This window comes from Oreochromis niloticus, linkage group LG6 (genome assembly GCF_001858045.2).
Source record: "Oreochromis niloticus isolate F11D_XX linkage group LG6, O_niloticus_UMD_NMBU, whole genome shotgun sequence".
Lineage (NCBI taxonomy): Eukaryota > Metazoa > Chordata > Actinopteri > Cichliformes > Cichlidae > Oreochromis > Oreochromis niloticus.
Window position 1 is genome coordinate 21,882,612 of NC_031971.2, and position 14,714 is coordinate 21,897,325.

At 43.3% G+C, this 14,714-nt stretch overlaps 1 protein-coding gene across 1 annotated transcript in view; it reads left to right on the plus strand.

Moving 5' to 3' along the window:
• Positions 1-1,099: 1,099 nt before the first annotated feature.
• slit2 (slit homolog 2 (Drosophila)) overlaps positions 1,100-14,714 on the plus strand; it is a 98,872-nt gene continuing 85,257 nt past the window's right edge. Inside the window, 4 exon segments of the mRNA XM_025907993.1 lie at positions 1,100-2,083; positions 2,979-3,050; positions 4,618-4,689; positions 11,732-11,803. Of these exon segments, the coding sequence (XP_025763778.1) occupies positions 1,881-2,083; positions 2,979-3,050; positions 4,618-4,689; positions 11,732-11,803 (419 nt within the window). The 5' untranslated portion in view covers positions 1,100-1,880.

A 14,714-nucleotide genomic window follows, 5' to 3' on the forward strand; every position in this document is an offset into this window, starting at 1 on the left:
CAGCAATTTATATGTCCTGAGCGCTGGAGGAGACTTGAAGGCTTAAAGCTCTGAGATGTGAAAAGGCAGTCTATTGATCGTATTCTAGAGAATTATATAGATGGTATCTGTTTCAGAAACCCTCTGTTATATTCCTGTTACAGTGAATAATCATTTAAATATCTAAAAGTTACAACAAAACAGTGATAGTTCTTTTACATAGTGGCTGCTGGATGGGTTAACAGCTGATCAATGTCGCTGAGCTGACTGTACAGTTATATACATATGTGCTGGGGGTAGTTTGGCAAAACAGTAATATTACTGGAAATCACCAGTCCACACAACTTATCTATTGCTGGTTAGAAACATTGTGAAATACAATTAGCAGATAAATGTATCAGATAATGTGGAGCAAACAATGTCCTTTCTGAGTAAATATTAAAGAACTTCACATTTATGGTTATTTTGTTCCTGTTACAGTAACTGATCAGTACCTATTATGAGTATTGTCGTTACTCTGTAAATGACAGTATCTAAATATGCAAATACGTGCTGGTCTCCGGAGTTTCTGAAGGTTTAATATTAGAGCTGAAAGGTTTTCAAAAGCTTCAGTGTCACATAATTCTTGTATAATTTAGAGCTACTTGTTGCTATTGACACTGAAACGAACTTTTTTTTTGTTTTTGGCGGATAAAAACAAATCAGTTCAAATCAATTTCAGCTGCTCATCTTGTGCAGTCACAATTATGAGACAGATATAATGAGAGGATTTTAAAGCAAGTAAGAAAGTAAGTAAGTAAGAAATTTCTCTCAGATGCAGTTCTTCATCCATCCGTATAGAAATCCGGGGTTCAGAAGTTGTTTCTAAATTTTCCACATTAGTTTTCAGTCTGAGGCTCGGTCGCCTTCCTGAAGCCAGCTAAATAAAGCATCAGGTGACCGGGACACTGCAGTGAAAAAGAGAGTCCCCTTCCGAGGTCAAACTGTTGCTGTTTGATTGACGGCCAGCTGGAAACCTGCTGCTACCTTGAGGGAAAACGCAATGCGTGGATGTTTTGTATTTGTCTGAGAGAGAGAGAGAGAGAGAGAGAGAGAGAGCACGTCTGCTGCTGCGTCTGTTCTCTCTCTCCCTATCACACACTCTCGGGAGCAGCGCTTTGACGCACCACGCAGAGTTGGATTATAGTATTGCGCGCTGGTCTTTCACGATTTTCTGTCCCTCGCGTTACCCTCAACGCTGACCGGCAGTTGATATATTATCGGGATCAATATCTCTCCGCCACGGTGACCTCTGCTGAGCTTTTTTTTTTTTTTTTTTTTTTTTGGGGGGGGAGAAAGAAGAGCAGCCGCGGCTTCCTCGCAGGACGCGTGTTGTGAATTACAACCAACAGAGCCTTACCTGGAGAGTGTGTGTGTGTGTGTGTATGTGTGTGTGTGTGTGCATGAGAGAGGGTTTCTTTGGATCGGATCAGATCAAGGACCGAGGTGTTTCACTGTCTTTGCTCCGCGGGCACACATTTACATACACAGGCACGGCACTCACCGGGGGGATTTGGGCACCGCATGCCGGGGACATGTGGAAGTTTGCGCCGCTGTAGCGCAGCCAAAGAGCCGCTCTACCGCCTTATCGAGCTCCCCGATTTCTACCCAGGGGGACCCAAGTCCCTGATCACAGTCCTCACGCACTGAAACCCCTCTCAGAGGACCCAAATGTAAATTCAGAACCAGACATTTCTGAAACACGCGTGTGCAAAGGGAGGACAGCGAAAAGGAGGACGGCATCCCGTTGCGTGCAGAGTTTGGTGAGCTCCTTCGGGGGATTTCGGGGCTTTATCTTTTAACGCCCTTCTGTTTTCACGGTATTTTTGCGGGTCTCATATTGGCCCCCACTTGCCGCAGTGATGGTGGGAGCTCGGTGCCCCGTTGGCCCTCACCGCTCCCCGGTGACTGTGCTGGGGCTGCTGGTGACTGTTCTGGTCCTGTCCAGCGGAGCGGACGGTCAGCCATGCCCGGCCCAGTGCTCCTGCACCGGTACGACAGTGGACTGTCACGGACAAGGACTGCGCAGCGTGCCCAGAAACATACCTCGAAACACGGAGAGACTGTAAGTACGGGATTGTTAGATTTTACCTAAAATTTGGAAACATTGCATAAGAAAAGTCACCATAATGTCGTGTTGCCATTTCTTTTATGCTTAAATGATGAGAAATAACGAGACTGCATTTACCTTTTAATGCGGCTATTCTTCTGAAGGGGTGTGAGGAGTTTAAAGAGTTTATGGAGAAAAAAATGTCACACCTTCTGATGTTTTAGCACCCAGATTTTATTCCGATCAGTGGTTAGGAAATGTCATCAGCTCCTATGCTTATGATCACACATTATTCCCCCAAATTTTCCCGTCTAATTAATTTGTTTTTAAACGGGAGGCACTGAAAATGTCTCCCTCGAGGACCACATCTTTAACAGCGCAGAGCTTTATGTCATGTCTAACCTGTACTTTCGGCCTTGTTAACGCCGCAGTACGCAGCTGATGTAAATGTTGGTGTGTGGTGTAAATGATAAAAACACTAAAGCTCGTTTTACTGGTGCCTAATACGAGGACACGTCAGTGCTGATCGCGGAGCTGAAGTTGGGGGGCTGCTGTGGTCGTTGGTGGTTTCGAACTGTTGCATTAGCACAGCCTCCGTAGACCACATCGGTTTGTCAGCAGACCAGCGAGTTAATCAAAAACGGATTTGGACAAGTGGGCTCCGAGTTAAAGAGGCCGCATTTTATCATTAAAAGACCCCTCGATGAAATTAACATTTGCCAATGTAGTGCAGCAGCCACAGCTCCTCTCAGTTTCTCTGACAGTCAGATGACAACCCTGCGTTGGCTACGGCACAAGAAGTTTCAGCAAAAACCCCCTTCATCAATGAGCACCATCACAAACATTGTCCTCGATGTATTTATATATCCTTTTTTAAATTAATTTTTAAAAATATAATTTTTCTTTCTAGGGACCTGAATGCAAACAACCTCACTAAAATCACGAAGACGGATTTCGCAGGGCTGAGGCATCTGCGAGTGTTGTAAGTGACGCTTATTCGGCGAATTTTATTTTATCCCCTCTTTATCCGCTCCCCTGAAGATGCAAAAAGGAAAACAACAATATTCTCACCCACATGCACTGTTAAGCAACACCTTGCATATCCAGAAAACTTTCCAACAGAACATCACAGCACAGAGATTTAACAGTTTCTGGCCGTGCTCGGCAGCAGCAGCAGATTCATCCAGCTCTGGAGCTGCTGCACGCAGGCACTGCATCCAGTGGTGGGAAGCTGCGGTTTCACTGAGCCATCATAAGTGTCTAAACAGAATAGCAGCGGCACCTGTTAATGCTGTCGTGTTAATCTGCCAGTGGAAGTGTCAGGAGGGGGTTTATTTTAACCACCGGGCCCCGGGGCCCATGTGCTGGAGTGATTAACGCGCTGGCGAGGAAGTGATGGAGGGTAAAAAGAGGAAAGAGATAGCGGTCATTAGGTGTAACCGCGGAGGGAGGAATGTAGCTGCTGGAAGGGAGGGAAGGGTGGAAGGAAAGGAAGAGAAGGGGGGGAGAGAGTCAAGTAAGAACAGGTTTCTTTACCTGGGATGAATCCAGATTTAAGAGTTCCCCTGCACCGTCACTGCCGGGACAGGGATAGCTGCTGTGCGCGCTATTCAGCAGCCAAAATGAATGGCAGGGAATACACATAGCTGGAATTCCTCCAGAGATTATGCCCTTAATTGTGTGTATGCGCGTGTGTGTATGTGTGTGTTTATTTGTGTGCTCTAGTTTTCACTTTAGCTATTTCCGGTATGTTCACCCAAAAGCACCATAATTAATGAGTTTGTCGGCATTTTTTTTCAAGCAAAAACACTGCACTTTAAAAATACGTGAGAATAGATGTTTTTTTTTTTTTAATTTGCGAAATTTGTGAGAAGAGGCTTTAAAACTACAAGTTTTTTCCCTTTTTTTCTTATGGGGCTGTATTAAAAAAAATAGTGTTGACTCACTGATAAATCAATTAATTAAAAAAAAGAAGAGCTCAGTGGAGATGGCCCATAAAAGCCTGTGTGTTTTTGCTTGGCTTCGTCAGCACACTAATCTTAGTGGAGTTGTGCTAGTGTAAGTGAATGAGTAGTCAGAGCTATGCGGTTAGATAGACAGTAAATTGGATGATAGATGAGTCGCTGTCCAACTGATGGGCCAGTTTTAAAGTCAATTCTGGGGCTCTATCGACCCGCTGCTGATTGTCTCCCCTCTTTCTTGCTTTTTTTAAACCTTCTATCACTTTCCATCTCCACCAATCTGCTTTTCTTCTTTTTTTCACACCCAGTGCTGCCTGATCCTTCTCTATTTCTCCCTCTCTCTCCTCTCCAGTGTCAATCTCCTGTGCCCTATCTCACTCCGTCTTTCTCTTCTCTCTCTTATCGGTGGCCCCATCCAGCCATCTTTCTCCTTTTTTTTTTGGCCTCTTATGGTTTCATCACACAAATCACTCTGTCAGCTCTCACGCTCTGTGTCTCTCTATCACTCTCCTTCCCCCCTCTCTTGTCGTTCCTTTTTTTATTGTCCAATTCACATAGTCTCACACTCTCTTGGTGTTTCTCTCTCAGGCAGTTAATGGAGAACAAAATCACCACAATCGAGAGAGGAGCCTTCCAGGACCTGAAGGAGCTGGAGAGACTGTGAGTAATGATGTGTTGACGCCATTGTGTTAATTGAATTCTGTATAAAATCAGTTTGCCCGGCCTTAAAAATTCCAAGAACGCGCACGCCTGTCGATTCATTTTGTATATCTGGATACACAGATCAACAAGTGTCATATAAAATCTCTTTTCAGTTATTGGGGGACCACAGGCTGCATTATTTGTCTTTGTTAGAAGTTCTCCAAGTCTGTAGAGCTTTACTTCTTCTAAAAAAACATTCCCTTATTCTGTGCTTTGGTGACTCTCAAGGACACTGTTTAAAAGTCCTAACCCACTGCTTACTAACAAAATTAACAGTCCTCAGTGCAAGAGGGGTTTTGAAAAAGCCCTTTAAAAAAAAAATATTTGGTTTGCCTTTGTCCAATGAGCTCTGAATACTTAGTGACCTTCTAGGACTGCATGTTTCAGTTGAAAGTGGGAAGAATAATGTCAGCAGATTATATTATATACCAGCCAGTGGATTATGAATCATCACCGGAACCTATGGCTTTCTTTATTATTTATTTATTTATATATTAACTTGAGTTGCAGCAATACCAGAAATCAAGGACAGGCTGACTTTAGATATCAAAGCTTTCAGTGAAAATACCTGATGTGACAGCAGTGAAGACAAACTATTTTCCCAAGTTTTTAACATGATCATCCTGCAGTCAGCTAGGACAGCCCAGAATCATAAAGGCTATAATGTATCCAACCTAATCAGTGACCCGTCCTGCTCTGTGTGAATGCATGCATCATGTTTTGCCACTTTTATGTCAGTTAACCCAACATGCCCTCCTGCAAATCTGTTCAGGAGGCAAATGCAGGGAATGCAGTGGACTGACTGAGTGTGAGGAGTCTTAGTGACAAGTTTTAATTAAAGCCACTGCACACACACACACACACACACACACACACACATTTACAAAAACAGACATATTGGCATATGCAGAGAGATATCCACCTGGTCACACACATACACACACACACACAGAGTAAAAAATAAAAATAAAGCAGTTAATCTTTTTTATGGCTCTTTTGGGTAAATTTGTCACAAGTCAGTGGGATGAAAGTGATAAAATGTGACTTTTTTGGCTGCTTTGGTGTTGACCCTGTCATGCCTGGTTATTCTTTGCTCTCTGCTGCACTATAGCTGCTCTTTGTTGACAGAGAGAGAGAGAAGCTCTGTAGACCGCTATAAGGAATCTGCTAGTGTTTCTCATGCAACCAGCACTGGGCTCTGTCCAGCTAAGCGGTTCTGGGAATTCCTACTCAGAGTTGGTGACAAAGAGGGCAAAATTTAACTGCATATGGTCTGGATTTAAAAGTAAACTTTGATAGTGATTACCCTCCCTCCAAAGAGATGGTGCAAGCTAGTAAATACCCTCTTTCATTCACTCATATAAGCAACACAGCCTTGAACATAGATTGTAGTGCGGTAACAGCAACAGCTGATAAAGTCTTAGATATCTAATGTGAAATCATGCACGATATGGCTGTCTCGCCTTTCCTGTCTTGTCTCTGACCACAGCAAACTTTCTGACACAACATGGCTGTCTTCTGTTGTCCTTGCAAGTTTTCCTCTGTAATTCAGCTTCTCTTGCGTGGCATGTTCACAAACACAAAGATGGAGTCAGTCATCAATGCCCCCCAACAGCTACCATACAAAGGCGCGTCTCTGGAGTCTGGAGTCTGGGGGCTCATTTCAAAGCCCTCCGTCCTCTTGGGGGCTGGAGGGGGCCTGCTGGGCACCACAGCCCAGAGGAGAGGGCCCTAAGCTTGGCTGACAGATCCACACTGACTGCCCCCCATGGGGGCAGAAAACGGTTCCCCTTCATATCTTTTTTTTTCTTTGCGACAGGCCCTGAAGGGCCGGGCAGGGCTGGGTCAGGTGTAGGGCAGTAGCCTTGGGGGTATGGAGGAGGGGCATGTGGTTGAAGGAGGTGTGGAGGAGATAGGCATGTCACAACACAACTGTGCACATATCCAAACACATGAATGTGTTTGGATACACTCGTGCATGCGCATTGACTTACGCAAGGCTGCTCTGTCAGTATTGGTTTTATCTTGATTTGGAGGACCCCCCCAAACCCACTCGCGCCGTTTTCATTCATTCCTTAACCTCTCCTCATGTTTTTGCTCCTTACGCACCCATCTGGCTCTCCCCTATTGTCCTGTGCATATAGGAATGCTATACATTCTTTACTCTCACCCTGTGGGTATAGAATAGTTAAGTGAGGAGTTCCCGATCCTCTTATCCTTCACTTACTTGACTGTTTTACAGCTCCTGTTCAATTCAAAGTGTGTGAGAATGAAGTAGATAACAGCCTCAGACATGCAGGGCGAATGAAAGTGATATTGAAGGTACAGAGACAGTAATTTCAGAGAAAATCAGTCGGCTAAATCCTTCGATAATTAGCCTGCAACTGACTGATCACATTATTTAAAGATAATTTTTACTGAGATGAGTAATCGCACAGCTGATTACAGTGGTGAGATGCGTCTATCAACAGCAATTACAAAGTAGATAATGAAGCCTCAAATCAAGTGATCGTGCTGTAATATGTTGACAATATGAACAGCAGAAGATAATTGTAACAGTGATCCCAGATAGCGGGGGTATGGATTTCAAAGAAAAGCTCAGGATTAGTGCGAAATGATTAGCTCTAAAGCCTGTGAGTGATAACATTGTTCCCGCTGATCATTTCAGGGCAAAGTTTCAATTTTTTTTTCTCCATTTTTACTGAGCAGTAGAGCTTGAAATTATCTGCACTGTGAAGACACAAAGCCATTTTCACCACAGCAGTTCCGTCTAAAAAGCCATTCGAGATAGATTTTTCCGAGTCTCTGCTGCACCCAACATTTGTTATGTTTGTTGGTACACACCAGTTCGCGGAAAGTTTAGAGGAAAGGCTGCCCGGCGCTGCTGAATGCGAATGATTTTAGCCTGATAGCAAAGGAATTTAGTGTTTAGGAGATAAGACTGAATTTCTGCATTTCTGTGTTTTAAGGCAAGAGATGGTATCTTTCATTAGTGTTTAAATAACAATCAGATTAGAGAGTGTAAATCTCTGGTGGGTGATAGATATTGGCTCGCTTTGGATGCACAAGCTGTGAACCGAAAACATGAACTGTTGAACCGCATTCACACCCATTCACACACACATTGGTCAGTTTGAAGTGGTTTTTGGAGTGGAGACAGTTTCTTAGGTTCATGGAAATGTCTGCAGTGTTTTGGGTTATAACTGTGGCGTGTGTGTTTGTGTGTGTGATAGGCTGACTGTTAGTTCAGCATGTGTATTATGGCTGCAGCAGCATTGGTGGAGTAATAATTGGTTTCTGAGGCGGTTTGTTATTTTCAGAGTCTGCAAGGCTGTACTACTGCACATCAACATGGGTCTGAGGTGTTGGGGTTGCGTGTGCGTGTCAGACTTTTATGTTTGTGCGAGTATTCATGTGTGTATGTACAGAGATTTGGCACACTGTGCATGTTTGCGAGTGTGTGTTTACTGTGCGGTTTCTGGGCTTCTAGCATCTGTTTATGACTGCAGGGATTATCACCATGCTGCAGTGTGACATTAGCTCGGCGGAGTGACTCTCACACCTCGGACTACTGGCTACTCCGTCTTCATTCTCTTCCAGCCAGACTTTGACTAATGAGACATGGCTGTGGAAGCACTCTGAGGCTGTTTGTGCGCACACACACGCTCACACACTGCGATATAAAAGATAAAGATACATTCTTTCAGATGTAGAAGGATAAAGGCTCAACAGTGGGTGGTAATTGCAGACTAGTTTAGCCTATAAATGTGTGGCATGTGGAACTGGTTCGTGCTACATATTTGTCTTTATACACATAAACATCAATTAAACTAAATCACTACATGACCGAAGAGATTTCATTGTTTGATTCAGAAGTTTATGTTCAAGCAAATTTTTTTGCAAGACTTTAAAAGTGAAGGGACAATTCACAGCCGAGCCAAGCTCAGTGGTGATGGAGAGCTTGCAATAGGTTGACTGTTGAGCTGTTAATCTTTTAGACTGTGCTTCCTTAATTAGGCTAATGCGGCAGTTCAAATTAACAAAATACTGAGAGCAGAATCAGCGCTGAAGACCAAAGTGAGAAATGTGCAAAGCGGAGTCATGAAAACTGGCAAGTCGGCTGACGTAGCCTTTGTAAGTAACAGCAGACTTTGGAGGTCTTAGTTACAATGTAACGACAAAACATTTCAGCCAGGCTAAAATGTTTTGTCGTTACATTGTAGCTCTCAGATTTAACTGAGAAACTTGTTAAGAATCATGACTGTTTTTTCAGTAGTTTTGTTTTATAAGGGAACTTTTCAAATCTCAGAAAAATGATTTGTAATTTCTGCCTCTAATGAACAACACTTAACCATTTACGTGGTTTATTACACAAATGTATTTAAGATTGTTTTAAATGTCCTACATATCATGTTGGAGTAAATCACATGTGACGTCAGCCACATTGTGCCTGTCATAGTCATGCAGTTCGGTCAGAGTTTATGTCGGGGCCGGGGAGTCATAGTCAGTACGATCTAGTGTGTAATGACACATAAGAAGTACAAAATGTTTGATTACATGCATAATAACTTAAGCTGGATCCTTTATTCTCATTTCCAGCTGCATACTATTATTCTTGGACTCCACTAGAGTTTCCTTAATTCAAAGTTTAAAATAATCCTTATTTATCTTATACTGGATGTTGGTTCACTCCCTAAGTTCCCTAAGTTCACTCCCACTCATCTGCTCGCTGAAACAAAACACTTTAGCTCCTCACCCTTGAAGGCCACCCTCTTTTGAAGCCAACTTTCTTTTGATTGGCTGCCCTTCAGAAACAGAAACTTTGATCAGCAAGAAAGTAGAGATGAGTAGAGTAGGAAAACACACACACACACGCTGTCTGAAATGGGACACTCAGTCTGAAGCCCAAGCTTCTGGCTCACGGGAATAATTTGTACAAACACTGAAATCGATATTTGAAACTTTGGCAATGTTTAATGTTTAAAATAAGAAAATTCATGGCAGGCGCACTTTAATGTTATTGGTGTTATGTTCATATGCAGTGTTGCAATGATAGGCTGAAATGTCTGGTTATGTATGATGGTAGCCTTTTATTTATTGTAAGTTCTGTTACAGTCTACTGTAAATAACTAAGTTAATTTTTTAAAATTAATTTCAATTATTTAATTAATTCAGTGCATAAATTAGTCATGGAAATAATTGTTGGCTTTTTTTCTACATCACTGTCTTTTGAGCTCCCCATCAAAAGTATAAATTCTCTGTTTTTGATATCACATTGCTTCTTCTTAAACTTGATTTGTTGTTTGTAATGTGTGAGGAAGGTAAAACCATTTCAAACTTTTATAATATTTGTAGAACTAAAGCAGGAAAAACAGAAGAGCTCTGCACGGGAATCCTAGACTGTAAATCTGAACAATCTCTATGTTGTTAATTGCTAAATATATTATAGATAATGTGATGATCAGACTGATATTCTAGTGAAGAAATGAATAAAAGGTTCATTAAAACACACTGATAACTCGGCAGCACCGTGGAGCAGACTGGATTTGATCTCTGTGTCCTGTCTCTACTTCATTTTGTGTTTCCTAGTCTGACAGCATTGCCTCTATTTTAAGGCGATGAGCTCATACCACCTCTCTGCTGTCGTTCCTCCTCCCCACCTCGAACACCAGTCCGTACATTCTCCCAGGGGGATGTCTAGCCCACTAACGGGCGCTCACGGCTGGGCAGGACCTGCAGGGGGAGTGGGCCTCTCCGTGGGGCCATGTGGGGCTCTTAGCTGTCAGAAGCAGCGTTAACGGAAGAGGAGTGAATAATTTAGAAACATCATTTCTGCGGGACGTTAAATATTTAAGCAGCCTCTGATGTAACTGTGGAGTGTGAATGTGTGTGCGTGCGCGCGGGCACGTTCACATATTTGTGCTCTTGTGGGTGGAAGATGGACACAGAGGGGGTGACGTTATTTAAGTCCACATCGGCTTCTAGTGATGCAAAAAGAGGTGAAAGACAAAGGTTAAGAGGAAAAAGTCAACGAGAGAATGAAAAAGAGATTTGGGGAAGTTTTGAAAGGAGCTGGTGTTTTTGTTTGCAGAGTGCTTCTGTTAGTTCATATGCTTTTTTGTTTTGTTTTTTTTGTATAAATCACACTCAAGTTTTCTTCTTAGTTTGAAGTAACTTCTTGTTCCTGCCGTGTTTTCTTTCTTCGTCCCCTCCTCCTCTCTTCATTCCCGTCCAGTAGCACCCAGCTCAGCATCCATCGTTTGGGCCTGTCAGTGTGTGCGGGTGTGTTTGTGTCAGGGTTAAACTGTTTCAGCAGCCTGTCTCTCATAGTGTCACTCTGTTGCCTCCCTCTCCTCTGACACACATCAAGCACACACACACCAACACACACTGCACACAAACCTCTTCACTCCACTCAACCAGGGTTAAATGATCGCACCCAGATTATTAAACTCACCCGAGTCGTCGCCACTGTGTGTGTGTGTGTACGTGTGTGTGCGTGATGGGTTGTTGTGAGTTCTTCCCCTGTGAGGGCCTTGTTTACTCAGTGGGGTCCTTTTCACACATTCGGTAGCCCGGCCAGACTGCCTGTTTGTTTTTCCCACATCGTCTCCTCTCCTCCGTCTTTGTGGCAAAAACGCCCCTCCGCCCTCCCTCCATCTGAACCCCTTCCCTCGTCTTCCTCCCCCTGCGTTCCCTCCATCCTTCTCGGGTTCACTGTTTGTCTGGCAGCCATGTTGTACCCCTAAATCATGGATAACCTTTTTCTTTCAGAGTCCATGCATGACCACGTATGTGTGTCCCCATCAGTCTCCCAATTATTTCATGCTCTCAAATTGTATTACAATCAAAACAGTGTAACAGAATTTAATACAAAGTTCAGGAAACACAAATCCTACTTTAAAACGGCTAATTATACACAAATGTACCCGCTTCCAACCGCAGTCTTTGGAAGGAGCAAGGCTGAGTTTATTCCCTAATTCCTGTTGTATTTCTGCAGGCGCCTGAATCGGAATAATCTGGCTGTCTTTCCCGAGCTGCTTTTCCTGGGAACAACGAAGCTTTACAGACTGTAAGTCGTGTTTTTATTTATTTTTTTTGTCCATCACTCGTTTGCCCTTCATGGTTAACTGAAATATTCTCTAACTATTAGTATGTTTTGCCAAGAAGCCTTAAGATGATGTAGATAAACTTTGGATTCATGCAGTGGTGTGTTTGTGTATATCACCACAACGTTTGCACAGTTCACTGAATAGGACTCAAAATTATGTGAAAATGTATGTTGCAGATGCTGCAAAGCAGAGAAAAAAAACAATGAGGTTTTGCTGTGTGACCCAGTCTGGGTGTTTCACTTGGATGAAGGAGTGAGAGGAGTGAGAGAGCAGATTTTACATGGCTCTCTCCATAGAAGCCAGTTCAGTAGCTAATGGAGATTAGCACTCCAACAGCTGCTGCCCACTGGGAGAGAGGTGTGTATGTGTGTGTATGTGTGCTTGTGTGTGGTTGTGTAGGAGAGGATGAAGAGGAGAAAGTGAGCATGACCGGCTTACTCGTATAAGCAGCGAACAGGTTTCCCTCCTGAAGTTACATTTTGTGTTTCACGGGCAGAAAACAGTTTTCGTTACAGAACATAAATGTTCCAGGTTGCAATGAAGCCGACGAACCGCTGTTTGTTGTCAGCGAGCACCTTCCGCTCCACTCGCTGCCCCGTCGTCTGCGCTGCAAACCGAGCACTACAGGGCTGGGCTGCAACGCCGCTGAAACTGTGGGAACTAACTTCCCGTCACGGTCATTTGCGGTCTCAGGGAATAATTATGGTTGCATATATTTATATGAGTGGCTGAATGTATTTACAGTATCTGAAACAATATTGAAATGCTCAGATGATTCAGAGTGTGTGAAAGTTGTTTATGTTCTGCGGCTGCCGCAGTGGCCGGCTGGGCATGACCTGTTGTGTCTAAGGGTGTGTGTCTGCCTGTGTTTGAGCAAATGTGTGTGTGTGTTTCCCAAGGCCGAGAGCTGGCATTTTGCTCAGCGTGTGGGCTGAGGTAAAAATACTACTTGGATATATTGCTCTGTGCTCAGCTTGTTGTAGACAAGTTGAGTGCGAGTGTCTATCTGCCTCTATATGCATGTGTTTGTGCGAGCCTCCGTCCTCCAGGTGTACGTGTTTAGAGGAGAGCCCCTCAATGGCAGCTCATCTTATCTAAAGCGGCACGGCTCGTTCCATAGAACCACATTTAAGCTGCTGTGTTGTTATTTCTCAGAATTAGATGAAATTATAAAACCCACGGTGAACAGAGAAAGAATAAAAACACAAACTTCCACAGAAAAATGCTGTTAAACAGATTTGTCAGATGTATGGAACTCATTCAGCTTGAATGGCGACCACAGAGGTTTGGCCAATAGTATTTAAGGCTGTTTGGTCAATATTAAATCCTATGTCTGCTTCTACACCCCCTACAGTTTAATTTAATTTTAGAAATCGCAACGAGAAACCCCTGAGAACCTCTGAAGTGGGATCTTGTTAAGTTTTATATTGAGGGTTGTAGGTATGTGCTAACTTGACCGGCTTTGGTTCTTGCAACAGTACTTCTATAAATGAACACTTGCTCAACCTGCTATTATGAAAATTATGTTTTCACTGTTTTTGGGGCTTGGAAAATCTGTGTATGTGTGTGTGTGTGTGTCTACAGGAGTATTTATGGTATGTGTTCAATCTTTGCTCAGCACAGCGGTTTAAGGCATTCGGGACTGATTTAAACTGGTCTGAGGTCAGGTGTGAGAGATGTCTTTGAACTTGTGCAGTTAGTTTGCTTAGTCAAATACAAGTCTGAGCATGAATCATGCCTGAATTTTGTTTACCTGCAATAGTAAGGGTAACATACCTTTGGCATACAGCACACTGGAGAGTGTTGTGCCATCTGATGTTCTACATAAATTCGTGTAGTATGCTACGCACCATTTGATCGCTGTAAAACTGCAGGGAGACCTTGATCCATATTGCTGGAGATGATTCAGACTCGTTCCCGTTGGTTTGTTGGATTTGTCACAGATTCTGTTCATAGTTAATAAGAACAGAATTTCTACGCAGCCAGGAGTGGAGGGTCACTGCTTTGGTGGCTTCGGGATTTAATCTTTGCTTTTTGAGGAGGATGTGGTTCTGTTGGCTTCACCAGCTTGCACCGGGGTGGTTCACACCTCCAAGTCTGAGGCTGTGGGTCTCAGATGGAATAGGGTGGAGCACCAAAGTGGAGGAGTTTAAGTACCACAGGGTCTTGTTCAAGAGTAGGAGGAGAAGACACTGACAGAAGAAAAGCATGTAAAACCATGGCTGTCGATTTGTTGGTTGATCTACATCAATAGCCTCATCTGTGGTCACGAGCTCTGGGTAGTGACTGGAGGAAAGCGATTGCGGATGCAAGCTATGGAGATGAGATGAGTCCCCTCTCACTGATCAGTCAGAAGGGACTCAGAGTAGAGCCGCATCAAAATGAACCAGTTGAGGTGGTTCAGGCATCTGATTAAGATGCCTCCTGGACGAGGCCCTGGACATGGTAGAGATTATATCACTTGGGTGGCTTGGGAATGCCTCGGTGTCACCCACTCTTCAAATGGAGCAAGAACAGATAGCATGTTGTCACGCAGGTTTTTAAGCTGATATTTGGAAGCAAATAGGAGCCTCCTTTGCTCAGTGAAAGAATGCAGCATAGTGCAGGTGTTGTTTTAATATTTAACGGCTGTTTTTTTTGCTTCAAATCTTTAACAAACCAAATATTTAGACTAAAAAAACCCTGTTATTTTTTGTTGTTCTGGAATACAACACGAACAGAATATGAACACAACTTTTTCAAATGACTCACAACTGAAGCATATCATCAAAAGCACCTGCAGTGGCCCAGTTATTGCATGAATATTTATACTGTGCACACAGAATGTCTCTCTGATCACTGAATTCCTCATTCATCCATTCCTTGGTTAAA